The sequence below is a fragment of the Lampetra planeri genome, chromosome 7, assembly GCF_965212315.1.
Source record: "Lampetra planeri chromosome 7, kcLamPlan1.2.h2, whole genome shotgun sequence".
Lineage (NCBI taxonomy): Eukaryota > Metazoa > Chordata > Hyperoartia > Petromyzontiformes > Petromyzontidae > Lampetra > Lampetra planeri.
Genome location: NC_136113.1, coordinates 15,433,427 through 15,461,315, shown reverse-complemented (window position 1 = coordinate 15,461,315; position 27,889 = coordinate 15,433,427). Strand labels below are relative to the sequence as shown.

Sequence of the window (27,889 nt, the reverse complement as noted above, 5' to 3'; positions counted from 1 at the left end):
CACTTCTACTTACATCCACATACGCACACACATACACGTTAAACACATACCGACACATACACATAAAGTATATAAACACACAGTCATACGTACGTACACACATTCACGCATAAAGATTAAAGATCCCCCATATAGCTATATAGCCTGACGGGGGGAGGGGGGGGGCTGTTAGCAAGCATATATTAACGTCACCACTATCCACAAAGGGTTGTTGTGGCTAGCACCCACACCTTTGTCTCCTCTTTGTTGATGTTTGCTCACTGCACCAGGTAGTCATCTAAGGCTGAGTCAATCTCGGATAAACCTCAGAAAAGGTTCAGGTCCCACTTGGCAGCGGTGTTATCTGCAGCCAGGGTTCAAACCCAGGGTACCGAGTTGGTGGCACAGCATGATAACCACTGCACCACCATCAACAACATAGACATTTAAAGTAGCTTCGTTATTTGTGTCATGAGTAATTTAGGTACCTTGCCGTTTCCGAATTGAAACTTTCTTCAGCTAATTTACTCCAGGAAGGTGGATACTTGCTGGGTGCATGACAAAACCTGGAAAACTGCTGCAACCTTGGAGGAACAACATCGCTTAGGTTTCCAGTGCAGAAATAGTGGATGCTGCAAGCACCAACCTCCCTGTCAAAACACAAAACAATATTATAGTTCTTAAAGAATATATAAGTGTACCATGTATCAAAATATCATTAAAAAAATTCAAACGATTAGCCCGTAAGCACAAACTAGACACTTGCTACACAGGTGGCAAATGTCGCTGTGGTTATCAATGGTGGCTAAGTTCACAGAAAGAGACTGTGTATAGTAAAGCATATATACTATTAGAATTAACTTTTTATAATCATGACAACAGGACGTAATTAGGATCTTTGTTCCAGAGTTGTGTTGGCATAATAACACAACTGTGGGCACATTGAAGGCTTTGTAAACAGTTGATTATCAACAGAGACACATGAATGGTCCCAGGAAAGAAAACTCTCCAAGAGAGGATGTCCTCACAAAAAACACCATCAACAGGCCATGATCAAAACTATTTTTTATTTTACCAGGTAAGGCCCACTGAGCTATATATCTACTTTTCAGAAGCGACCTGGCCACAAGTGATTGCTCAACGAAGTGGCTTATCATGTGGAAATTTATAGCAGCCAAATACTCTATACGCACGTTGATACTAAATGTGGCGGGAAAAACCGGAGGACCCAGAAAAAAATCCACGCGACTACGGGGAAAGAGACACGCAAACTCCAAATATACAGCAGGCATCAGGGTTGGGATCGAACCCACGACCTCCTGTATACCAGGTCGAGCTAGTTCACATCTCGCCACCGTGGCACCCATCTTCACAGAACATCTTCAAAGAACATCTTCACAGAACAGCACATGTGTCAGTTATAAAAACATGAGATACATGAACAGTGGCAAAGCTATTGAGTGTGCAGGCGGTGCATCTGCATTGAGGCCCATGGGACGAAGGGGCCCACAGGCCGGAGGGGCACAAGTGCAGGGTTACAAAGAGTGGTGACATTGGACAGGGGGCACCATTTCATTTCCGGAACCAGGGCACCACTATGCTATGCTATAGTTGGCATGGGCCATACATGAACATCACTTGATTGGGATGTCTTAACTCATAAGATAAACAATTGTGTTTTTTTATGATTTCATGAAACATTTGTTAGTTGTTTTCATTTACACATCATGCTGTCAACGTGCAACTAATAATAATAACACACACATATCCACAAAATAAAATAGAAAATATCCCACTTATCAGTAGCTGCCTTTGCAGGCAGGTTGTGCAGAGGCTTATCCGCAAACTGTTTCCTGTTCTCTGAGCCACCAAGTTTCCTTTTAACAAAATGTTGCTTTATTCTTTGTACTTGAAAAAAGTTGGCAGGAGAAATCTGGACAAACATAATGACACTTAAAGTTAATGTACATCACATACAAGTTTCTGAGCCCACCATAAGTTCGAAATTAAGTTGTAAAACACATCTTAACACTTTTTGACATATACCCTATGACATAAATGTATTGATGTGAATATGACCAAAGACCACTAACATTAATCATGACGTATGGTAGTGCTGTAACAAAAACAATAGATTTATTGTCATGGCAGGATCACTTCGAAATCAATCTGTTACCCTGGAATAAGAATGCATTCAGCTTTTTTTTACCTTTTTGTGTCGAAACCACTCTTTGCAAGTTGTTCAAACATTTTACAAAGTCATCTGTCACCAAGGACTGTCAGGTCCTGGGTGCACGCCTCCACATACTGGGGTGGAGGAATTTAGACTGGGTAATGAGATAGTTAATTAAGGAAAGGCAAACAGTCGCCTTTCTGCATTTCACAACCATCAATTCTTGCTTGCTAACGCATCGAACGGTCATCTGAACAACAAAATGTCAGGTCATCTACTTATTTCCCTTAATCGATATACATTTGGATTCAGTTTGCACAAAATTTCACCCTGACCTCGCCTAACCTGTTTGCTGGAATCCATGAAATACCTGATCGGGAAGCATGGCATCTTCTCTTTCATTAGACAAATCAACAGTTCGTTTTCCGTGATTGCTGTGACTGGAATCAAGGATTGTCTGGGATTTCGAAGAGACCTTGAACATTTTCTTAGTCACCGCACAATCTTTCATCTCTGACGCAGCGTCTGGCAAGCATGTGACAAAGACTGGCGCTTTGTTTCGGCTCCCACAAATTGATGAACTTCCATCTGCTTGATTTTTCTTGTTTTCTGCACGTTTCTGTATGTAGACATGAACTTTGCATCATCAAACGATTAATGAAACATTATGTTTTTCTAGCTCTATGGTGTTGAATGTATAACGCGACAATGGAAGTACACAATTCATTATTACAATTGTTTAAGATAATAATAATTTACACTTACTAGGCACCATTCACAATGTCTGCAGGTGCCAGGATTGAGGCAGCAGAAGGAAAAAAATACTTGACAATATTGCATTTAATTTTAATGCAAGGTACACATTGGTTTGACATGGTGATGAAATATTTAATATCATAGTAATATATCTACTGACCTGCTCAAATTTGGGCGTAGAGGTGTGCATCACTCCTTCATTATCTTTAGTCATCTGATGCGTGTCAATGCAGAATTCTTCCCGACACATATTCCTGTTATTTAACGTGACCTTGTCAGACAGGCTTGGTGAGTGTAGCACGAATGGTGCAGGATATGGTGGTAGATTTCCCTTTCCACCATCTTCATCCTTCATATGTTTCTCAAACATTTTTGGAGCGTCAGGTTTAGCGATCTCTTTAGCCTCTTTCAACAGCTCTGCAGCTGACTTTTGGGAAGCCATTATTTCATGAGTTTTGGTCGCAGCACATTTGTCCCTATGTATTAATTGTGCATCTTCTTGCGAAAGCCAACGCGAACCATCTTCCTTTTGTTGTTGATCATTTGGCTTATTTCTGTCCAGAGAGTATGACTTAGATATTTTATCGCAACTTTCACCGTCATTGTTTTTGTATCCAAAATTATGTTTTTGATTCTGTAAAGCAGATTTTGTGGTAGCTCCAGGTGCTGTCCTTCCTGTGGAACTCTGTAGTTGTGGCACAGTAGATTTAGCAAATGCTTGACAAGACGAATTTACAGTTGGCTTGGCTCTGGTATTTATGACAATCTGAGTAGTAGTCCCAGCAAAAGGTGCTATAACCGGTTTTTGGCACGAGGGCACAAGCACATTTGGCACCATTTCTTCATCACGTTTACCATGAATATCAGGGATAGATGGTGTTGATGACCATTTCCCACGTTTTTTTTCCTGTGTCTTATCTACATTCCCATCTTTATTTATTCTGGGAATGGCTGCACCACCCACAGGTGACTTACAAATTCTGACAGCATTCTCTTTAGGGATGCGTAAATCACACGATCCAGCGGGTTCACTCTTTGTACGCAGTGCACACTCGGTTAAAACGATTTTATTTTGAAAACCTGAAAATGCAACTTTGTTAACGCGGCCGTGGGATGAGACACTGGCAAGTCTGGTTTGGCTACGAACGAGCTGCGGAGAAGGTTCAAGTTCTGGGAAAAACCTGGGCGTCTGCGCGGCTGCAAGCAGTTCTGTCTGCACACTGCGCCGTGGTTTGCTCAGCAGGCAATCTTCTTCCCCGCTTTGGCCACACGCGCGATCGATGCGGTGATCGTTCGATGCCATATTTAAGGAGTGGTGAATCCTGTAAAATGTGAAAAATCACAAGTTGCATATATAAACACTTCCTAAGCGGGCTCACTGTCAAATAGTTTGCGTGGAATTAAAAGTTCAATTCCTGTATCAGATACCTGCTAATTTTTACAATAAATTATAATAGCTATTTGTCTACTGTAGACCATAAATTGTCTAAAACGCTAAATTGAGGACTATGTCTTCCTGGTTCTTTCGGTAAAGTCACGTAGAATGGAAATAATAAAATAATAAAAATAAAACATAATACAATAATTCTCAGGACGTTTCGGCCACAACGCAAGCAGCCGTCCTCAGGTGAAGAACATTTATTTTATTATTTCCATTCTACGTGACTTTACCGAAATGTGAGGACTATGGTCGATCATATTAATATCCGGGTCCTCCATTTATAAACATGCGTTCAGAGTATTTGGCTGCTATATATTTCTACGTAATAAGCCACTTCGTTGAGCTGTTATTTGTGGCCAGGTCTCTTCTGAAAAAGAACTATATAGCTCAGTGGGCCTTACCTGGTAAAAGAAGTTAATAGTTATAGTTAAATAGTTATAGTTAAACAGATATTAGAAAGCATGCGACCCGAGTGTGAGCCATTATAGAGAAAACAATGTAGGCCGGTTTCCTGTTACATGTTTATTATATATTTTGACCCATTAATGAGCTGCAAACGTGTTCATGTATAGAGGACCACGGAGATTTGACAATACTTGTTAGAACCCGCTCCACCGCCCGGCTGATGCTTTTGCCCCGTGTCTGTTGATTGCTCCTCGCACCTCTGAATCTCCTACTGGACACGTGTTGAAAAATAGCTTTATAACTCATCGGATTCCTCCAGTATACATATTCTGATTCTCTCTGTTCGAGAGTGACTACAAGTTCAAATGATGATTACTCTATAAGACGCTCCGTATACTAAGACGCATTCCAAATCTTTGCAAGGTTGTTGAATTAAGTTAGGGGCCGTCCATAAATGACGTCACGCGATTTTGGACGAGTTTTGACCCCCCCCCGTCACAAAAAGTCAGACCCCCCCTACCCCCCTCAAATATGACGTCACAAAGCTCTGCCCCCCCCCCCCCACCAAAACCATATTTCCATTTTGAATATAAAACATACTTCAAATCGCTTCAAACTATTGTCATTGTAGTGCGTATTTAATGTGGCGCTGCACTCTGATGTTGTAGGAGTGTTGTTATGTCAATTATATATTTATTTAAAGTTGCGAATTTTGATGTGACGTTACATTTCTCACCCCCCCCCCCACTCGTCACACATCGTCACAAATATCTGACCCCCCCACCCCCCTAGGTGCGTGACGTCATTCATGGACGTCCCCTTACACAAATCTAGTCACACGCACGCCTACCGGATTATAAGACGCACCAGTGACACATCTCATCAACAGCACCTACAACATTTCCTCAACATTAGTGGGGGTTGGTGGGGGGGGGGGAATTACGTCTTATAATCCAGATTAAACGGCGTTCGACACCTTAATTGTCCGCTCCGGCGTGGTGAGGGTGCGTTTTATAATCCCGAGTCGCTCACCGTCGGTGTCGTGCGGGCCTTCATCAGTCGCTCCTTGAGTCGCACAACACGCGCACTCGGTAACAAGCTTCGAATTTAATTCCATTTGCAAAAAACTAATTTTTGTTTCCACTCACGAGACGAGCGGTCAAAGTGGGGGAAGAGGCCGTTGCCACGGTAACAGCAACAGGCAGTGGCGGTGACGTACCGACGCGATGGCGTCATCACGCACAGCGCGGTGACGTCATCACGCGCAGCGCGGTGACGTCACCGCGGACATCGCAAAGACGAAGATGCCCCCTCCCCAGTGTAGCTTCGGCAGACTGTTGGGGCAAGTGCTGTGAGCGAGCGGCGCTTATTGAAGTCAGCCGTGGCACGGCATACGAGGGGGTGGGTGGCCAGCACCACGCCCGGCCGCCTTTGTCTTCCTGGTGGCATTTCTTTTTTTTTACAAACCACACCGGATAATCGTCACCGGTGTTGGCCGTGAGTGGGAATCGAACTCGGCGCACCGGGTTCGGAGAGCAGCGCGCTACCCGCTACACTACCCGGTGACGTCTTCGTCATGTGACGTCGGCGCCTCCGTGTGTGACGTCATGGCAAGCATCGAGTACGCCACGTGCGTAAGGAGCGAGTAATGGTTGGTGCCAACGTTGTGTTGACGTTGGAAATGACCAACTTTGATTTATGCTAAGTTTATGTAAATGTTAAATTCCGTTTTCGGGTTGTAGCGTAAAGTTGCTTTTGCTCCGATTTGATGGGAAAATAAGCTAACGGCTCAATGGGCTTTACCTGGTACGATTAAAAAAGTTTAGTTGTATTTCTTTGTAAGTTATTTATTTACCTTTCCTATATACTTAATACTCTTATCGTGTTTTTGCATTGTTTGTTGTTGCAACGTTCTGACCCACCCCTACGGGAGATCTGAAAAAAAGAGCTTTATCGCTCATCGGATTCCTCCAATATAAATAAATATTTTGATCCATGCTTGCTTGATTTTTTTAGTACTTTATTTCTCAAACAACGTTAATTCCCCGTGTTGTTTAAAGCCTGTGTTTTTCCATTGTTCTGTTATGCTCGCTTTTGGGGTTTTCTCGTCCTCTGCAAGATGTGTGTTTACGTGATTCGTTTTGCTGTGGTAAGGTTGGAGGACCCATGCAGGTCAACCTTGCACATGCGGCTATCCTGGCCTCTTCAGATCTCACGGGTTAAACAAATTTCGCTTCAAAGTTGAAAACTAGGATAATGATCGCAACGTATGAGAGTCCCGAGACAGAACATACGAGATCGGGGCCGTCCATAAATGACGTCACGCACCAAGGGGGGGGGGGGTCGGACATTTGTGACGATGTGTGACGAGAAGGGGGGTTTGAGAAATGTGACGTCACATCAAAATGCGCAACTTTAAATAAGTATAGACGACACGTTCTACTTAATTACATAGACTTTTTATAAATGTTTTCTCCTACAACATCAGAGTGCAGCGCCACATTAAATACGCACTACAATGACAATAGTTTAAAGCGATTTGAAGCATGTTATTTTCTTTTTTGGGGGGGGGGGGGGGCAGAGCTTTGTGACGTCATATTTGAGGGGGGGTCTGAATTTTTGTGACGCCGTGTGACGAAGGGGGGGGGGTGGGGTCAAAATCGTCCAAAATCGCGTGACGTCATTTATGGACGGCCCCATACATCAAAGTTTGTTGTCCTTTTCTCGCTCCTCCGACTCTAGCTACGTACTATTGGCTGCGTACTGTGCGAAATAAGTTCAGAATCCGAATGTGTATTTATACAGGGGGAATCCGATGAGCTATAAAGTTACAAATAATAGCTCAACAAAGTGGCCCACCATTTGAATATGTATAGCACCAATATTGTCTAAATAATCTCAATGCATCGAAATCATCTCACACCAATAGCCCACATACGCCACGAAGTTAAGGTGACGTCATCGCGGAGTATGTGCCAGGCCAGGTGCACTTTGAGGCCACGTGAAGTGTCGAAGGCTCGCTGACAGGTCACGGGACAGACCCAGGTGTCATGGGTTGACTGACTGAGATGACTGACAGATCAACATACGTACAACGAGACAGCGCAGGTCGAGAACGAACGAGGTAAACAGTGATAAATTAGACAAAAACGAGACAGACGGTACAAAGGTGACAGCAGAGACGAGACAAAATAATCGTTGCAAACGACACAGACCGAACGAGAAACAGAACGAACGAACGAACACTATCACTTAACGAGACAGAGCGAGAGTCAGAACAAAGCAGCGTGTGAATCGCGATCCATTCGAGACAGATGGCACGAACACAACGGAACAAGGAGCAGAACGCAAAAGGCAGGGCAGCACGCAGAGTCTTGTGTATGGAGCGGTAGCGTAGCGGTTAGCGCACTGCGCTTTGAACCCAGGGACCCGAGTTCGATTCCCGCTCACGGCCAACACCAGTAACGATTATCGGAGTCGGTTCGTGGTCCTCCTCTAGGTCGACTTAGCCTCCAATGAGTACCCGGTGCGGTGTGCAAACATCGCCAATGGGGAGGCAAAGGCGGCCGGGTGTCGTAGCTGGCCCACCCCCCTCGTGTGCCGTGCCGCCTTCATAGGGTGCTCGCTAGCAGCACTTGCCCCAACAGTCTGTTAAGGCTATTTAGGGGATCTTTGTCTTTGTGTGTACTGTATATTGAATTTCTTTCGCGCCGTACGTAGCCAACTGTCCTCTCCTCGTCGGAGGTGCGCGCGTAAGTTTGTGTCCTGCCCAATGCATATATTACTGATGGCGCAATTGATTAGCACATCGCGATATGAAAACCGACCGTGTTCGATCACCGGCTACGAGTCACATTGGTGACGAGTGGCGGATAGCTGAAGCGGTCTTAGTCCCCGAGCAAATTCACAAATACGCAACACACCAGCTGTGGTGAAGTATGGTTACACAGCCCCCGTTACCGCTGCAGCGTGGGAAGGTCTTTATCTACCAGTGAAAGGATATAATTTGTTTGAATACATTTTAATGACTGAACGCTTCGTCTAACAGTGAAATGTGAGATATTTGCTTGCAAATATGTACCGCACAATGATGCCTTATACCTAAATGGTATATGGAGGTTTGAGACTGTGCGTAGGAAATTATGCCATAATCATCATCACCATGATCAATCTACTGCTGGATGAAGGCCTCCCCAACAATCCTCCACGCGGCACGGTCACACGAGATGGATTTCATCGAGTAGACGATGACATCGGTCGTCAACTCCGTGATTACTCTGAGATCACCATCCGTCATCCCAAGCCCACTTAATATCATAGATAGATATGTTATATATATATATATTTCTCTTTAAGGCAATGTAATTGACGAATGTGTTGACGTTTAAACAAATATTTCTAAAATGATGATTTATTTTTTAGCGTGTGTTTTCTAACCCATGCGTTTTACGCTCTTTTCAGAATTTCAATAAAAAATCCAAGCATACATCTCTACACTGTTCAAATTTAATTCCATATTTTCCCTTAGCGACGCTATTATATTATGTGTGTATTCGAAAACTATTTTTTTCTATTAAGTTGAAAACTATTATCATACCCCCTCTTATACATGGCCTGACTTGAAGATACGTGCATTGTACAAATTGTAATAATTTGTATATTTTAAGTCAAAATTATACATATGGTTATCAAAGTAAAATAAACCAAAATACGGATATGAACAATCGCAAACGCCGGTGCTGGTAGGTCTGGTGCTCGTGTGTACACGCGCAGACGCCAAGTCAATCCACTGGTGGATGAGATGCGGGGCTATCCGCGCCGTGTGGGTCTTGTGGGTTATTTGACCATTCTTCATCACGTATCGGTCAGCGCCGGTTATTTAAGAGAAGAGAAGAAGGGGGTGGCCGACGTCAGATGTAGAGATCGTCGCCACCTGAGTTCGGTTCCCGGCCACTGCTCACATCGGTGTCGAGTCATATCTCAACTGCATGGTCCTGGGAACGCAACATGCAACATTAAGTACGTCATTGCATACACATCACTGCGTCGTTAAACACGACACAATGAACCCATTATTCCCGTATTTCTCTCCACGTAAAAAAATAAAAATCCCAACGATGTTTTTTACGCAATAGCAGGAGGGGTACTTTCTGCTCATTTATTTTCCCCTTTAAATTCGCCGCAAGCGCGCTAATGATGCTGTTGCGTGTTGCGTATTTACTGTCGCTTTGCGTCGAACCGAGGACCCACGTCCAACAGAGCGGGCCCTTGCCTACGAACATCTGCCAGTGCACGAGCATTGCTGAGCCCTGCCACAGCATGTGCCTGCTGATTGTATTCAACCAAACGCTGCTGACTTCGTGCACCGCTCCGGGAAGGTCGAGTGACGAGTGATGGGATGCGTTTCCTATATATATATTTGAAAAAAGTAAATTCCGTAAATTTTGTATGGCAAGGAGGCGAATCGCCCGGTTATCGCACCACCGATTCGCACGGCTGGCCACGTACGGCGCGAAAGAAGCTCAACATGCATATTCATCGTGTGTGCCCGCTTAGGTGGTGGCTGCTGTCTCGTGGAGGAGGGAGGGGGGGAGGGGGTTTTGGGGGGGGGGGGGTAAACGTGAGTAAACATTCCCGCGTGTGGTCCCGTATTGACCCCGCGGAATAATCTGGAGCCCGAGACGGACAATGCCGCAGTGAAAAGAGCCGTGCAGATTGTGAACATTAAGCCGGGGAAGAGGAGGCTTGTGGGACGCCTTCTCCAGACTTTGTTCCGCTAAAAATAAGAAATATATATGTGTACGTGTGTTGGGGGAGCGGTGGCGCACTGGTTAGCGGTACGAACCCGAAATCAGAAACCAACAAGATGCGAGGCGAGCGGTGGCGCGGTGATCCGCGCACTGCCCCCACCTGAGTTCGATTTTAGACGCACAGCGAACATCGGTTGAGGATATTGATTGAAAGCTTTCGTGACTGCAGGGATTCATATTCTTGGTTCTTTCGGTAAAGTCACGTAGAAGGAAAATAATAAAATAAGATAATTTTATTATTTTATTTTTATTATTTTTATTGTTTCCCTTCTACGTGACTTTACCGAAAGAGTCAAGAATATCAGTGGAGGAGTTGGGATAGCTGAAACCGTTCCGCCTATCCTTCACCACCCTGCAGTGACCCAGGTGGTGAAGTATGATCAAATAACCCCCCCCCCCCCGCCTCCTTCCTCGCCACGACCTACGACAATTGATCGCCAAAGGGGATGCGAATTTGCCACGCAAGACGTATCGGCGATCATGAACGAGTGTCTGTTGTAAATTACTACGATGTTCTAGGGAGGCGATACATCTAATAGTGCCACCCCTATAGCCGATTCGAGACTCGTGCAGAAACTTAAACCCATCCGATAACGCGCACATCGGGACACCGCAAAAACGTGCATCGGTTTCACGCCTAGTTCTAAATCGATCTGTTGTCTCCTGCAAAGCACTTAAAATATATTGACCTCCGTAATCGTTGAACCGTGTGATCGGCCTTCCGTGGAGTGTGACGCTGAAGCCAACACAGAGCGAGAGAAGCCAGCCGCTGCTATCCGTTGGGGTCCCAAGTGTGTCATACAGAACGACGTGCCAGTTGAAATATGGATTCACTGATGACAAGGGTCATTCGCCTGAAACGACGAATCTTGTAATCTTCCACAGTCGTGCTTTGTTAATGGCTAGTCAATGTTGGAAGTGAAGCATCGTTTAGTTAACATGATCAAAACATGATCAGAACATGATAAAAAATAAAGGGTTGTTTTGGGTTAGATGGCGTAAATATAAATGTGTCGTTAACCCGCTACCACCCGACACAGCCAACTAGTAAGGTTTGTCACGTGAACAAAACGCGAGTAAGCTCACAACATTTAATACTCTGGTGATTGCGACCAGCTTCATCAGGCGATTTGCCAGAATTGTGAAGACGTCTTCACAGTTCTGGTCTTAAATAGAGCAAGATGACGAAAGCCCACGCGTTACATTAACATTTGCAAGCTACGGGACTTCGATCGAGATCACAGTTACCGAAGGCACGTGTCTATCTATCTGAAACGCCGAGCGGTCGGCAACAGACATGAGTAACGCAGTTGCTGTAGACGGGCGTCTTAAACGTTCATTTAAATCGAGCGACGTTGCTGCGACGTTGCAGGGTGACGCGTCGGCGATTCTCACCGGAGGACTCTAGGCTCGTTCCAACGAGGGAGAGTCCGAGGTGCAACGTTGTCGAATTCGCGCCTCCACCGAATATTCGCGGTTGATTGGATTCACTCACGGAGCGGGCAGGGGGGGCAGTTCGGCCTTCCCCTTTGCCTCTGCAAAAGTGTGACGATGAATCCGAAACAACGCGAACAAAAGACGTGGTCCAATCTAGCGATAGATGAAGGTCATGACGGTCGTGGGATGTTTTTTTTTTATAAGAGGGAGAATGGGTGGGAAGGCGGCACCGGTTCTGATCTCACTCGCCAGTGATGTTCAGAATCAGAATTTGTATTTATACTGGAGGAATCCGATGAGCTATAAAGCTTTTTTTCACAGATGCCCAGCACGGGCGGGTCAGAAAGTTACATAAACAAAAAAAACGGAAACGCGATATGAGTGCAAAGTATAGGAAAGGTAAGTAAATCACAAATAATATGCATATATATTTGTTTATATATTTACCAGGTAAAGCCCACTGAGCTATTAGCTTCTTTTTCAGAAGCGACCTGGCCACAAATAATATTGCTCAATGTTAGCCGTGGCAGCGAGCGGGGTTCATGACGCAGCGAGATAACCACTCTGCCACCGCTCCACCCCAAAGGCCACACACGTATCGGTGACTATAGCCAATCATACCGGGAGAGGTTACACATACTCGATATGATTTTCCGGAGTCCAATATTTTGCTAATTTAGCAGCGTTAGTTTCACAAGCCTGACTCCGCTGATGAGATCGAGAAGGTCGCATGATCACACCGGTCTGGAGAGCCAAGAGGCCCGGTGACCGCAATTTATATTTTACTTTAGTCTGGAGACGCAGAACGGAGTTTCGATCATTGCCCATAGAGGGCGCACTCTACTCGAAAACGCGCGCGGGGCTCTCTCTCTGTGGGTGTGGATGATCTCGCATTATCTATGTACTTTCGTTTTACTACTTTTTTAAAAATATATTTTAACAGGAAAGGCCCACTGAAAAATATTGCGACCTGGCCACAAATGATAGCTCAACGGGGGGGGGGGGGAGAGTGGCTTATCTTCATGTGTACATTTATAGCAGCCGAACGCTCTAAACGTATGTTGATTAATTATAAATGTGGAGGGTAAAACCCGGAGGACCCGGAGAAAAATCCACGCGACCAGCGGGAAAATATATATACAGGCGTCAGGGTCGGGATTGAACTCACGACCTCTTCTATTTCGGACGAGGGAGTTAAAATTTCACCACTCATCAAATACACACTCGTCACACACAAACACACACTCATTACACATACTCATCTCACACACACTCATAAAACACACACACACTCATCACACACACAGTCATCACACACACACACTCATCAGACACCAAGGCCGTAGCCATGGAGTCAACATTGGGGGGAACCAGATCTTCCAGGGGGTGTGTGGGCCCCCCCCCCCCCAGAAAAAATAAATCCAAATTTGAAAATAATTTCCTGCCGTTTCCTGGACTTTTATTTTATACAATAATGTCTAATAGTGTATTGTATTACATTTCTCTGTTTCATTGTATGTAATGGCAGAGATTAGGGATTAATAAAGTACAACCATAACTAAAATCATATACACAGAAATCTCTTTTATAGCAATGTATTGGGGGGGGGGGATATTTTGAGCATATTTTAATATTGGGGGGATGTGTCCCCAATATATATTATAATTACGGCCTTGTGTCACACACACTCATCACACACACACACACTCATCACACACACACACTCATCACACACTCATCACACACACATCACACACACTCATCACACACACACTCATCACACACACTCACTCATCACACACACACTCATCACACACACATCACACACACACACTCATCACACAACTCATCACACACACACTCATCACACACACACTCATCACACACACACACATCACACACACATCACACACACACACTCATCACACACACACACTCATCACACACACATCACACACACACACTCATCACACAACTCATCACACACTCATCACACACACACTCATCACACACACATCACACACACTCATCACACACACTCATCACACATACACACTCATCACACACACACTCATCACACATACACACTCATCACACACACTCTCATCACACACACACACTCATTACACACACACACACGCAGCAAACACGACGGACACGCGGCCAAGAGGAGTCGTGGACGCGCGCGTTGTATACCCAAGCCAGGCCGCGGCCAGCATTGTTTCCCTAGCGTAAACTCCCGTCCACTTAAAGCACCCCTTAGCCAAAGATAACATCCATTAAAATTAATCCCATCAGCAGACGATTACTGCGGAGGACAGACGCATAGCCCCGACCGCTCGTCCCGGATTAATCATGTTGGTTTGTCCCAAAACCCCAGCCAGCCAGCCAGCGACTTGGGCAGTCAACAATAAATCTGCGCCTCTCACCTTCACTGCGAACCCCGTCACCATAACCACCACCACCGCCAACTTCCCAGCTTGATAAGCGGAGTGTGCACGTTCGTTGGGGATAAACGAAGGCGAACGCGATATTTGTTTGCGTGTTAACTACTGGGGGGGGGGGGGGGGGGGGTTAGCAGGTGAGACCCCCATTGTGTGCGGTGTTATTGGGGGGGGAGAGCGGTGGTGCAGCGGTGTTATTGGGGGGGGGGGGAGCGGTGGTGCAGCGGTTGCCGCGCTGCGCTACGAACCCGGCGACCCGAGTTCCATTCCCGCTCACAGCCAACACCGGTGATGATTATCTGAAGCGGTCCTGGGCCTCCCCTAGGCCGACTCAGCCTCAAGCAACGAGTACCTGGATACGGTGTGCAAACGTCGCCGCGAGAGAGACAAAGGCGGTCGGGCGTGGTGCTGGCCACCCACCCCCTCTTGTACCGTTCCCGTCTTCATAGGTGCTCGCTAACAGCACTTGCCCCTACAGTCTGTTGAGGCTATGCTATACGGGGGATATTTGTCCTTTACTCTGTTGTGCATGTATGTGTTTGTCTACGCTATGTATGCATTTGCATGTTCGTCTATAAGCTGCGGGTGTCGTAGGGCAGTGAGATTTGTGTTCATAATCAACGTTTTTGGGTTTAGAACGCGTTATTTATAAATGTGTCGTAACCCTCCACCACCCGCCACGGCCAATCAGTAAAAAAGTGTTACGTTGACAAAAAACAAATTAGTTCACTGCTTTAGCCCACCGGTGTGTTGAAGCACGAAACCACAACATTTACAATTTGAGTACGACGTTTCGCTGGTAATTGCATCCAGCATCATCGGGCAATTCGCCAGAATGGTGAGGCTCTGCTGTGTCTCCCGTTCTTATACGTGTTAAACTGAGATTTGTGTTGTTTATGCATCGGGTATTATGTGTTTGTGTCTTTGTATGAGTATAATCTGCAGGCTATTTAATTTGTGTTGTTTATATGTAACACGTCATTTTATAACATCGGCTATGTATATAGCTGCGTATTAATATGCGCGTTCGATTCGTTAATCTGATGGGTACGGTGTGTTTGTGGGGAGCTGTGGCGCAGTGGTTAGCACACTTGGCAACGAAGCTGACGGCCCAAGTTCGATTCCCGCTTGTGGCCAACAATTAGCCACGATCACCTGAACCGGTACTTGGCCTCCCCGAGGTCGATTCAGCCTCCAACGAGTGTGTGAACATCAGCCCGGGGGAGACAAAGGCGTCCTGGCGTGGTTCTAGCCACACGCTTCGTGTGCCGTGGTGGCTTTCGCTCGCAGCACTTGGTCCGACAGCTCTGCAGTTTACGGCTGTAGGGGGGCGGGATACTGTATTTATCTTTGTGTGTAACTGTGTGTGTAAGGGCGTGTTTATATGCGTATAATGGTAGGCGCACGTGTGTTTGTATATATGTGTATACGAGCGCACGTGTATCTGTGCTCTTACGTGTGCAATATTTTTTCCGTTGCGAATATAATAACCCTCGGCATAGATAATAATCAACGACAAACAGCGATGCGTGCAAACTATTTTGGTGACAAGGGCGCAGCTCACGTGCTATTTGCGTTCAAATTTAAAAACAAATATTGAGAGATCGGTTGAACAGTGGTGAATAAACACAAATTAATTTAAAACGTAATATCATTACCTCTTGCCTTCATCGTTACCGCTCGCTGCCTTTTAAAGTAACTCTGTGCCGGAATGTTTATAAATGTTTATTTTTCTATATATTACACTTACATCCGCAACAAACATTTGAATTGCACGCGCGTGTGCGTGCGTGTACACACACTCCATATCTCTCGCATGCACCATCATTAATATCAATAATGATTTCAATGCGTAACGCGCCGCCCGCACGATATTTGCTGTGAGAGGAGGGGACGATCCCGAGGTGCAGAGGAGGCAGCTGGAAGACCGCCACGTAATGAGCCTGGTGCCAACAATTGCCTAAGCTCTGCGGTCCCCGATATGTTAAGGGGGGAGGGAACCGGAGCGCCCGGAGAACACTCACACGTGCGAGGGGGAAACACTCTATCTCGGCGGTCGGAAATCAAAATAAAACAAGAAGAGCCATTTTTTTACGAATCCGGTAAAAAAAATTCTCAGAATTGCAAGAGCCGCCAATGCACGTTTAAAACGTCGCAAAGCAGTCCTTAAAGAGCCGCAGAATTCCGACTCCTCCTCTATCTACATACAGATGGGACAGGCGGTGGTGGAGGTCCACATTTGCTGTACCGCCTTGTCGTGGCGAGCCAGGCTACGGCTCCGAGACGCCCACGTGACAGGAGATTCACAGCATTTCTGTGATCCACCAACTTCACGCTGTCTCCACAGTGCTGGATCAGCGGCGTGCGCCATCATCGTACCGGATGAATTGGGGGCAGCGGTGGCGCAATGGTTAGCGCAATGTGCCATGAAGCGAGGCGACCTGAGTTCGATTTCCGACAACGCATAACATCAGCTGGGAGTAGTATATCAGAATTGCTTTTGAACCCCCCCCCTTCACTAACCCACACAGATGTGCACGGTGAAGTATGGTCAAACACACTTTCATGACCGACATGGCTGTGGCCACGCCTTCGTCTGTGTAAGAATGAATCGACAATGGGTTGAAACCTATTGGATGCGGCCAAATATCCCAATGCAGGATACGCCTGAACAAAAAGTATAGACGCGTGACTCATTACACTGGCGAGAGAGGTGCATGCACCGAAGGAGATGGAGTGATGGAATCAGTTCACGTGTGCAGGTGGCTGGAGGGATTGTTGTTACGCAGGATCGTGAGAGATGGCGTCGGTTTGGGGGAGGCCTTCATCCAGCAGTGGCTGCGACTGCTGATGATGAAGACGATCACGACGATGACCATTGCAAGATCTCAGTGCAACAACAAAACAAAAGAAATCTGAAAAAAAACTCTGCGCGCATACGAATTTATATACGTTGAACTTCTTTTGCACCGTGCGTAGCCACAAGTGCTCGTAGGAGGCGCGGCGTTGGCGGCGCCTTTGCAGTGTAGCAGCGGTTGCCTGGCTCAGGCTGCCGTGGCAAACCTCGCAACAACAAAAAAAACAACAAAAAAATCCACGGCGTGTTGAAGGGTTCAAAGGCGGCTCGTCACGGCGAGACGGAGGGACCTGGGATTGTTACCAGAGGCGCCCGAAACTCAATGCGAACTATTTTCCCATTTCGCCGTTGCACAAAGGAATGCGTGGCTTATAAAAGCGTGAACTTTGCTGGCTGAAATGTTAATTTTAAAGGGGGGGAGGGAGCGGAGGGGGGGGAGACACGATAGTAGTTGGGGAGTTGATCGGCAGGTCGTGTGTGGTGGGGTAAAGTGTTGGTTACTCTCACCACCTCTTCCAAGACGTCGAGCCAAACGCGGAGTGGTAGGCCAAATGTCCTCTTGGAGCTCCTTCGAGTGGAGGCACCTTCCACCAGCAGTGACGTCAGCGATCAATCGCAATGCTGCGCCTTTGCCCGTGGAACAAAAATCGTAATTCGATTGTATAATTAGCCAATCAGCAGCAGCAGCCATGGCCAATCTGCTGCTAGATGAAGGCATCCAAAGCCTTAATCATTTCTCGCGATCCTGGCGACATGATGACATCACGCCCGAGCACCCGCACACGAGCCCATTACTTTAATCGCGCTCCATCTCCTTTGTGGATGTGCCCTCGACGTCAAGTAGTCCGATCATCTCGGAGGTGTCTTTGTGTGCATAGATTGAAAACGCATATCGATACCAGTTTATACTGATCACCCGTAATTAAAACATATCCGTATTTTTGCGACGAACATTATGATTCATAGTTGGGGTTTGTTTTAGGAGGGGGAGGGTGAGTCAGATCGCGTAAAATAAAATGTGTGTGTCGTAAACCCTCCTCCACCCGACACAGCCAATTAAGAAATGTAGTCACGTGATGAGCAAACGTGGCCAATTTATTATCGCTTCAGCAACACCGGCAGCGTTTCAGAGTCAACTCACGACGTCTGTCGATTTGCTCGTTACACGCCACCAATGTAACGGTGTGTAACGCAGCAGACCGCCTATTATTTCCCGCCACGTCGAAAATGTTTTCCTTTTTTTGTTATTTTGCCAGGCAGTGTTAATGACGAATGTGCCGGGCTATTTGTTTGTATTATAGCAAAGGCTCGTGGAGTCTTAAGACGCGCTTCGTCACGAGTCCCGCTAGATTGAGGCCAGTTCCATGAAGATCATCGACCTACGTCTCACGTAACCGTCATTTGACAAATAAAAGCGATCCATTCGTACCCCGGATTACGTCGGGGATGCGTTCCTGAAATGTGCGACGACGAATATCGAAACGACGCGAATCAAAGCGATGTACAGTGTCGTTGTCGGTGGTGAAGGCTGACAGGCGACGGATAACGAGACAGGACGGACGACGACGCTGCTGCTGCTGTCAGCGACGTAAGTGTGGGGTTAAGGTGACGCAAATCGGGTGGCGGTGTTCAATCAAGTGACGACACATTTGCGAAACGACGAATAAGGGGGAGTTGTAAATCGAGGTCCAACTTTATATATTTACTTAATTATTTATGTGAACCCCTCCCCCCTTAATGTCGAGCGAAAGTATGGCGATGCCTTCATCCAGCAGTGGATTTACAATAGGGATGTGAATTTCCGTTGCGCAATGTCGTGTGGTCATCAACGGAAGACCACAGCTACGAATGTCACGGTGTGTATCGCTGGGCCTTCGATTGACAAATTACTGGTGCGTGTTGTCTGTCTATAAATGGTCGCGACTAGGGAGACAAAGGCGGCCCGGGTGTGGTGCTGGCCACCCACTCCCCTCGTGTGCCGTGCCGGCCTTCATAGTTGCTGCTGCTCGCTAACAGCACTTGCCCCAATAGTCTGTTAAGGCTACACGGGAGTTGTCTTTGTCGGCGTCGTTAAATCTATAACTTACACAATGTAAATACACAGCGATGGGGGCAACGCTTCTCGCACTGTGCTTCGAACCCGGCGAGCTAAATTCCCGGCTAGCATCAGTGGCGAGTTAAGACTTCACCAATCGTGCGGCCCTCGTTGCAACCAACCGGACCAGCACGGTGAAGTATGGTCAAACAAATCCGGCGTTGGGGGGGGGGGAGGGGGGTGTTGTGAAAGGTTCCATCCAGTAGTGGATTGATTATATGTATCACTAATAATTCACTATACCCTATAGGGATTGAAACGGATGGAAGGCTGAAGCGCGCTGATCATGCCCGCGCCGTGCATGTTTGTATTACACAGGTCGGATTATAACAAAGCGAGTGTGTCGTGAATTACTCGAGTTGCTAACGGATGGTCAACTAACAAAGAGCAGACCCCGTCTCTCTTGCTCCCGTCTCTTTTTGTGGGCAATCTATAACTTTAGATTCACTATAGATTATCCACAAATTCAATTAAAACTGCGCACACTCGCGAACAGACGGCCGTCAGCGCTACTAAAACCAATTTAGTTACACAAAGACAAAGATCCCCCGTATAACCCTTCCAGGTTGTTGAAACGAGTGCTGATAGCGAGGCACCTTCAATTACACACACACACACGCGCGTGTAAAAACACACACACGCGCGCTCACAATGTACCAAGTAGCCCGGGGCAGTGGCGAGCGACAGTCTAACAATCGAGTCGATGTGTATAAGTAGTAATTACGAGATTAGGATCTGCCGTAATATTGCAAAAGCGCTCATTGTGTTCGAGCTCCGAGCCTGGTTTAGGGCAGCTACACAATGAGTGTGGTAGACCCCCGTGTAAGACAGCAGCAGCAGTTGCGGCAGCAACGTTAGACGCAGCAGCAGCAGCGGCAGCGGTGCCCTATAGGTGTGAGCTGATTATTCAAATCGGCGAGAGAGAGGCGCGCGCGCGCGACGAGGGGGGTAAGGGCGCTTCCAGGCAAAGGGAGCGTGCGTCGTTTTAAACGCTGCCCCACACGCCCATGCGCGCCACTCCATCTCACCACCACCACCACGCGCGCGCGCGCGCCTCCGCGAGCGGCATTCGACGAGCGAGGGTGGCCGCGACAGGCAGCAGCAGCAGCGGCAGCAGCAGCGGTGGCAGCCAACAGGCAGCGAGCAGACAGCGAGCGGCACGCACACACGCAGCAGTAGCAGCAGTAGCAGCAGCAGCAGCAGCTCTAGATCAGTTCGCACGGCGCTCCTCAGGTGCAGGCGTGAGTCGCGTGCCTCTCTCTCGCCACGTGAGCGGGGGAGGCGATTGCCTAAAGGGGGGGGGGGGTGGTGGTTGGGCAGTGATCTGTTATTTATTCGTTCCTTATTACGGAAGAAAGAAAAGCAGCAGCAGCAGCAGGAGTAGCGACGCAAAGAACAACGAACTCCCTCCCCCCCCCGTCCAAAAAAAGCGAGGATATTATTTCACACCATTATCTAAGCCCCCGGCCATGCACCTAGCCCCGAGTCTTCTAGGATCAGTGAAAATGGAAGGACACGAGGTGACAGACTGGAACAGCTACTACATGGACACGTCGGAGGTGAGTGAGTGAGCGAGTGAATGAGTGAGGGTCGTGCGTGCGTGCGCGCTCGCGTGAAAACGTGCTGCGTTGCACTGTCGCTCGGCTGGCGACAATTGGTAAGCGATGTCATTGGAAAAGTGCTATTACGCACTTGGCAAAAGATTGCGTCTCGCTGTGGGTTTTTTTATGTTGTTACGGGAGGGCGATTCATTCCTCGGTAGCGCCGCTCGTTCGTTGGGGCTGCGTGCTGTCGTTCGGGAGAGCAGCGATGCGCACGGCTCATCCCCTCGCCTTCACGCCCTAACAGATTGATTCTCTTATCCCCAAACAAGGGGGGGGGGGGGGGGGGCATTGCCGCGGCGTATTTAAACACGTGCAGCCAGCGGTGGTATTGGCTTCAAACGAAATCTTTTGATATTTGGCGATTTGCCGACGTCAACTTCGTGGCCCTTTGTAAATAAATGTTATCCGCTGCTCAGTGAATACACAAAGGCCGGGTTATATGTGTACACACACACGTGTGTAGGTATATGTATGTATGCACCTGTGCGCGCGCGTGTGTGTGTGAGCTAATTTATTTAACGTGTTGAACTGCACAGAACCACGGGGTGCTTTTGTGCCACTGCAGTTCCACACTCGCACACCGAACCCCACGTTGCTCAGTACGCTCTTAGTTTCTCTGGGATGCATTTTGCCCACGGTAAAAGTACTACGATGGTGGGGGAGGGGGGGTGGAAGCACAGCGTAAGGACGGGGAGGATGGCGGTGGTGAATTGATGTGGGGGGGGCGCTAGGTGGTGTTGGTGGGGGGCCCCCCGCCCACACTCCCCTAATGACGACACTCTGCAAGCACCCTCATTCTCACGGTCTCCACCCGCCGCTCCAGGCCGCCTGCCCGCCCGCCCGCCCGGGCAGCAGCAGCAGCAGCGAGCGACGCGACATCACCGCTCGTTACGACGCCGCACGGCCACCCCTGACTCCTCTCGTTCCGTCAACCGCTGCCTCGTAGCCACTGACACGCGGAGAAAGAGGGGGGGGTGGCACTTCGTTAGCCGCGCTCTCTCTCTCGATTAACTGTGCCCCCGAATAAGTAGCTGGCCGTACGTACGGCACAACGCGCGGCACAACGCGCTCGCAAGAAAATCGCGTGAATAATCCCGGTGCCCTCCGCTGCCGCTATGTTTTCCTGTTCCAAGGTGTACCCCACGGTGAGCAGCATGAACAACGGGATGGGCATGGGCGGCATGAACGGCTACATGAGCGGCGTGAGCTCGCTCAGCTCCTCGGCGAACCTGAGCGCCGGCTCGCCCAACATGGGCTACGTGAACACGGCGATGGGTGCCGGCTCCCTGTCCAGCATGGCCGGGCCGGGCGGCGCCATGGGCTCGGCCGGGGGCATCCCCGCCATGGGGGCCAGCATGAGCCCCATGGGGGCCCAGGGCGGCTCCATCAACAGCTACTCGGCGGCGTACGGTGCCATGAGTCCCGCCACCATGAGCCAGATGTCGTACGCGCAAGGCAACCTGAACCGCGCGCGGGACCCCAAGAGCTACCGGCGCAGCTACACGCACGCCAAGCCGCCGTACTCGTACATCTCGCTCATCACCATGGCCATCCAGCAGGCGCCCAACAAGATGATGACGCTCAACGAGATCTACCAGTGGATCATGGACCTCTTCCCCTTCTACCGGCAGAACCAGCAGCGCTGGCAGAACTCCATACGGCACTCGCTCTCCTTCAACGACTGTTTCGTCAAGGTGCCGCGCTCGCCCGACAAGCCGGGCAAGGGCTCCTTCTGGGCGCTCCACCCGGACTCGGGCAACATGTTCGAGAACGGCTGCTACCTGCGCCGGCAGAAGCGCTTCAAGTGCGACAGGAAGATGGGCCCCAAGTCGGCGCAGGACGCCACGAACTCGAGACACTCAAGTGTCGACGGCGCGCACGTGGACGACTCGATCGGCGTTCACGACAGCGACAGCCCGCCCAGCATGGAGCAGATGAAATCCGGCATAGCGGACATGAAACACCAGCAGCAGCAGCAGCAACAGCAGCAGCAGCATCAGCAACAGCATCAGCACGTGATAGGAGGACACCCGGGGGCCGATGGTTCCCCGTCGCCCGCGTCCCAAGCGCAGTCGATGCTGTCGCACGCGGCGCATCTCGTGCACGTAACGTCAGCCGAGACGGCGGCTCACTTGAAGGCGGACCCGCGTTACTCCTTCAACCACCCGTTCTCCATCACCAACCTCATGTCGTCCGAGCAGCAGAGTCACCACCACAAAATGGACCTCAAAGCCTATGAGCAGGCCATGCAGCAGTACCCGCACGGCTACGGCGGCAGCATGGGCAATAGCCTCTCGCTGGGCTCCATGTCCGTGAAATCGGCTCTCGAGCCGTCCTCGATGTCCAATGAGACGGCGTACTACCAAGGTGTGTATTCCAGACCCATCATGAATTCCTCGTAAAGACCCCCCCCCCTCTCTCTCCCACCCACCCTCACCTGCTCCCCTTCCCACTGCTCCCCACCCCCGCCCCCCACCCCCAAATGAACGATCTCCCGTTTTACGCAATTCAAGAAAACAAGAGGGAGCGAGAGAGATGGAGAGAGGTCAAATAAAAATGTAGCAGTCACCTCTCCCAAGCGTGCATGATGGAAATACGCATCGTATGAGAAAACCCAACTTTGACACAATACATATATATATACATATTCTGGTATACATGCAAAAAGTATTTGCATTTTAGCTCAATAAATAAACCTTTGGTCCCCCCCTCCCCCCTGTCTATTCCTGCGGCATGTCTATACTGCATCTTGTACATTCACACGCACGCGCGGATACGCTCGGCGACAGCGCGCGTGTCCCTCCGGGTTTCCACGTTTCGCAGGCTGTGAACGACTTGAAACGACATTGCGTGCGCGCGCGCGCGCGCGTGTGTGTGTGTGTAAACGCGAACGTGTGTTCTCTTTGACCGTGTATAATAGGCATGTAGTGATGTTTTTTTTTCTTCTCCTCTCTCTCTCTACACACAATCTGTATAATGTACAAACAACAACAACGACAATGACGTCAATCGACGCGCTCCGCACTGCCGACATCGTGCGATGCGGTCCGACGGATGAACGTCACCTTTGTTTCTTTCACTTTGCGAACAGGCAATAATCTCAAGGAGAGCCGCGCTAACTTATCGAGCGAGTGACAACAATGCGTCGTCTGCCCGCGTTGTTACCATTGTACACGACTGTGCGTCTAAACGGCGACGTCTCCCGTCTCGTTCAGTTCACGCGAGCTCGGATAGTGAAACTCTCACACGCACACACACACGCGCGCGTGTGTTTTTATTTCTTTATTTTTTCTGTTGTTGTTTTTTTCGTGTGCGTGCGTTATTTATAAGATGGTCTAAGTCCAGCACTGGATGAACACATTATTTAATTTCGTTGAAAATCGTTGCGATGTGTGCGTGTATATATATATGTGTTGATTAGCGCGCAGCGAAGACAAGTGGCGTTCCTATTGGTTTAATCTTATATGCAAATAAATGAAACATGCTGTTGATATGAACACAATGTTACCGTGTCTCTGTACATGCGCGCAGACTGACACGTTCGCGATACGTGTGTACACGTGTGTCGTCGTCGTCCCCACCACCACCACCATCACCCGCTCGGCGCATTGCTTTAAAAATATATTCCGACGGTTTTATGGTGGCCCAGTTTGTTGGCGAGCTGCGTTATGGGCACCCAAGCCAAACCCGAGTTTGAGCCCAAGCCAACGGCTGATATCGCTGAGCGACAAGTGATCTCAGCACCGGTTCCTGCACGGCACCCTGCCGTTCCATCAATCCTCGCCGAGCAGCGCGGTGAAGTAACGTGGGTTTCGTCCGGAAATGGGTTGAGGATGTCTGGCAAAAATGGTGAATAAAACGATGCAACGCCCACGCCGTTTGAAAGTCCAGACATCTACGCCACGCAAATCGCAGACAACATGCTGTCCCATTGTTTTCCGAGACACTGCGATCACTTGCATATACGGGCAATGAAAGGTGGAGGGGGGCGGGTATTTGTGTTTGTTTACATTGATATTACACGTGCGTCTCTTCACTAGTTACGTCGGGTGATCGAAACGCCGCACGTGGGAAGAGAACAGCATGGACCAAGCTGCCGCAAGGCATCACTTGACGTTGGTATATGTATCTGCGGCGACAGCAAGGGTGGTGTCCATCATTGCATTCGTACTTGATGCTAAATCTTGGCAGTGCGTGTGGATCACCACCTGAAGCTTCCAGTACTTTGCACTGCTATCGTTGTTTTTGTATTGTTTGTTTGTTGTTGTTGTAACGTTCTGACCCGTTCCCGCTGAGCATCTGTGAAAAATAGCTTTATAGCTCATCGGATTCCTCCAGTGTAAATAAATATTCATATTCTGAAGTACAGGTAATGAAGACAGGATAAGTGAATTTGTGTTGGAGAAAACTTTCGTACATTTAAATAGAATAATGTAAGGTGGTCACTCACTTTATTTCTATATTTTACATTGTTATATGGTATTTTTAGTATCGTACGCATTTCCACGTAAAAAGCTACATGAACGTGTGCATGGCACATCTGCCGAATATTCATAATAATGAACAGCACATTGTTAATTTATTGCTGGATGAAGGTTCCTCCACCTCGCGCTGTGTTGTTTGACCATGCTCCACCACGCTGGTCACAGTGCCGCTTGGTGCACGATGACACACGGGATCGTTTGTCATATCACTTGCAACTCGTGTCAAGCCATGGCCGGGAATTGAACGCTGGTTGTTGGTTGGATCGATACGTCGGCGATGCGTTGCTGAATGCTGCGACGACGAATATCGAAACGACGTAAATCAATTAACAGCAATGTACAGAGTAGGTGGACGAGGCGAAGGTTGAGGCGACGCATACAAGAAAGGATGGACGATGCGGTCAGCGACGTAAGTGTGCGGCTCAGGCAGTGGCGTCAAACAAAGTGACGACGTATTTGCGAAACGACGTTCAATGGTGAGACGTCAACGGGTTCGCCAAAAAAGAACGGCGTTTGGCTAACCGTTGAACAAGGACGGCCACTGCTTCGCGTGACGCTTTCAGATGCGCTTCTGCGGCCGTCTGGAACGCTCTTCCCTCCGATATTGGGAAGCCACTGGAGCAATGCACTCTTACGTCGAAAGCGAATTTCTTGAGAATTGTTGTGTTTCGTTTGTTGTCCTGCCCTCGCAACCTCCGATGAACACGGTTGACTACGTAGGGTGCGCAAGAAATTCGCCGTACAAAGACATGCACATACGGGGACACGCTGCGACACGCCTTCTGCAGCGGCGCTCTTCGCCGTTGAAGCCGGGAGCTGTACGGCGATTGAGGTCGAAGGGTTCGACTCGCTTGGCGTGAATTACCACTCGTTAAATTTCGATTTAAAGCTTTCGTGACTGCAGGGATTCATCTTCTTGGTTCTTTCGGTAAAGTCACGTAGAAGGGAAGTAATAAAATAATAAAAAATAAAACATAATAAAATAATTCTCACGACGTTTCGGCCACAACGCAAGCAGCCGTCCTCACAGGTCTGTCTTTCTGACAGACCTGTTCTTCACCTGAGGACGGCTGCTTGCGTTGTGGCCGAAACGTCGTGAGAATGATTTTATTATGTTTTATTATTTATTATTTTATTACTTCCCTTCTACGTGACTTTACCGAAAGAACCAAGAAGATACCACTCGTTAATTAACACTCGTTAATTAACACTCGTGAATTAACTCTCGTTAGAACGCAGCGGTTTAAAAGTGACCTAATTTTTTTATATATATAAAACGAAATTTACAAGTAGATTGGCAACGGGCTGTTCGTTATTCTTATTAGTGACCTAATTCGGTACGTAACGAAGTAATGTGAGCAGACCGTGCATGTCGCCTTCACACATCCGTCTCTCCGCGTGAAACAATAAAACGACACAACCGTGGAACTTTACACAGCACATCAGCAGCAGCAGTCGCGCACACACGCGGCCTTCGCTGGTTGGTGGAGGTGGTGGTGGTGGGGTGCATGCCATCAGCGGCGTTGATTTCACGGCGAGCAAAACTCCGCGCCGGGGTTTCGACACCTTGGTGTCTCATCAGCAAGAGTGAGGCTTCCTTCAATGTTGATATATGACGGATATGGCAACAACGTTAGCGAAGATGACTGCACGTGTCTATGTATACTGCACGTGTCTGTGTAGACTGCATGTGTCTGTATAGACTGTATGTGTCTATAGACTGCACGTGTCTGCATGTACTGCGTGCGTACAGATATTGTACCCAGGGCGGGTAAAGCGATGTGCGTACGCATGTTCCAGCCGGCGTACAACCTATTACATTGATAATGGGTTTCAGACGCTTTTTGTTGAAAATATGAATATCTTGGAAATATGTAATTCTCCGATGTCATGCTTAGTGCCGCCTCCGTCATGCGTGAGACCGGAATAGCGGCGAGCTGAGGCGTGCACGAGTGCTGTATTTGCCATGTACGAATCCACCAAGACGCATAGTACATACAAAGACAAATATCCCCCGTATAGCCTTCACAGACTGTTGGGCCAAGTGTCAGCGAGAACGTATGAAGGCCGGCAAGGCACACGAAGGGGTGGGTTCGTGGACATTACCACGCCCGGCCGCCTTTGTCTCCCCAGTGGCGATGTTGACACACACCGCACCAGGTATTAATTTAAGGCTGAGTAGACCTAGGGGAGGCCCCGGACCGGTTCAAATCAACGTCATTGATGTTGGTCATGAGCGGGAATCTAACTCGGGTCGCCGGGTTTTTAGCGCACCGCGCTAACCAATTCCCAACCGCTCCTTATATATATACACACACACACATATGTAGGCACACACACACATATATGTAGACACACACACACATCTCAACACACAACGATAGTAACATCCAAAAATATTTAT

The 27,889-nt window shown here is 48.3% G+C and overlaps 2 protein-coding genes across 3 annotated transcripts in view; one reads left to right on the top strand and one right to left on the bottom strand.

Moving 5' to 3' along the window:
* Positions 1–5,964, bottom strand: part of TTC6 (tetratricopeptide repeat domain 6) — a 49,819-nt gene extending 43,855 nt beyond the window's left edge. Inside the window, exons 1-5 of one of the 2 annotated variants that reach the window (XM_078596513.1) lie at positions 5,787–5,964; positions 3,069–4,230; positions 2,523–2,771; positions 1,776–1,912; positions 468–629 (exon numbers count right to left, since the gene is read on the bottom strand). In XM_078596513.1, coding sequence (XP_078452639.1) covers positions 468–629; positions 1,776–1,912; positions 2,523–2,771; positions 3,069–4,211 — 1,691 coding nt within the window. In that variant the 5' untranslated portion in view covers positions 4,212–4,230; positions 5,787–5,964. The other variant, XM_078596514.1, reaches the window with a different exon arrangement.
* Positions 5,965–20,352: 14,388 nt separating this feature from the next.
* On the top strand, positions 20,353–24,503 carry LOC144720060 (forkhead box protein A2-like). Its single transcript, XM_078596512.1, has 2 exons — positions 20,353–20,956; positions 22,135–24,503. Exons 1-2 carry the CDS (start codon positions 20,405–20,407, stop codon positions 23,401–23,403), a joined length of 1,821 nt encoding a protein of 606 aa, XP_078452638.1. The 5' UTR covers positions 20,353–20,404; the 3' UTR covers positions 23,404–24,503.
* The last annotated feature ends 3,386 nt before the right edge of the window (positions 24,504–27,889 follow it).

Excerpts from the sequence above, each read along its gene's own strand:
- LOC144720060 (XM_078596512.1), top strand. The coding sequence starts at position 20,405 with ATGCGCGCCACTCCATCTCACCACCACCACCACGCGCGCGCGCGCGCC. Across the intron at positions 20,957-22,134 it reads ACTACATGGACACGTCGGAG|GTGTACCCCACGGTGAGCAG; the intron begins GTGAGTGAGTGA and ends TCCTGTTCCAAG.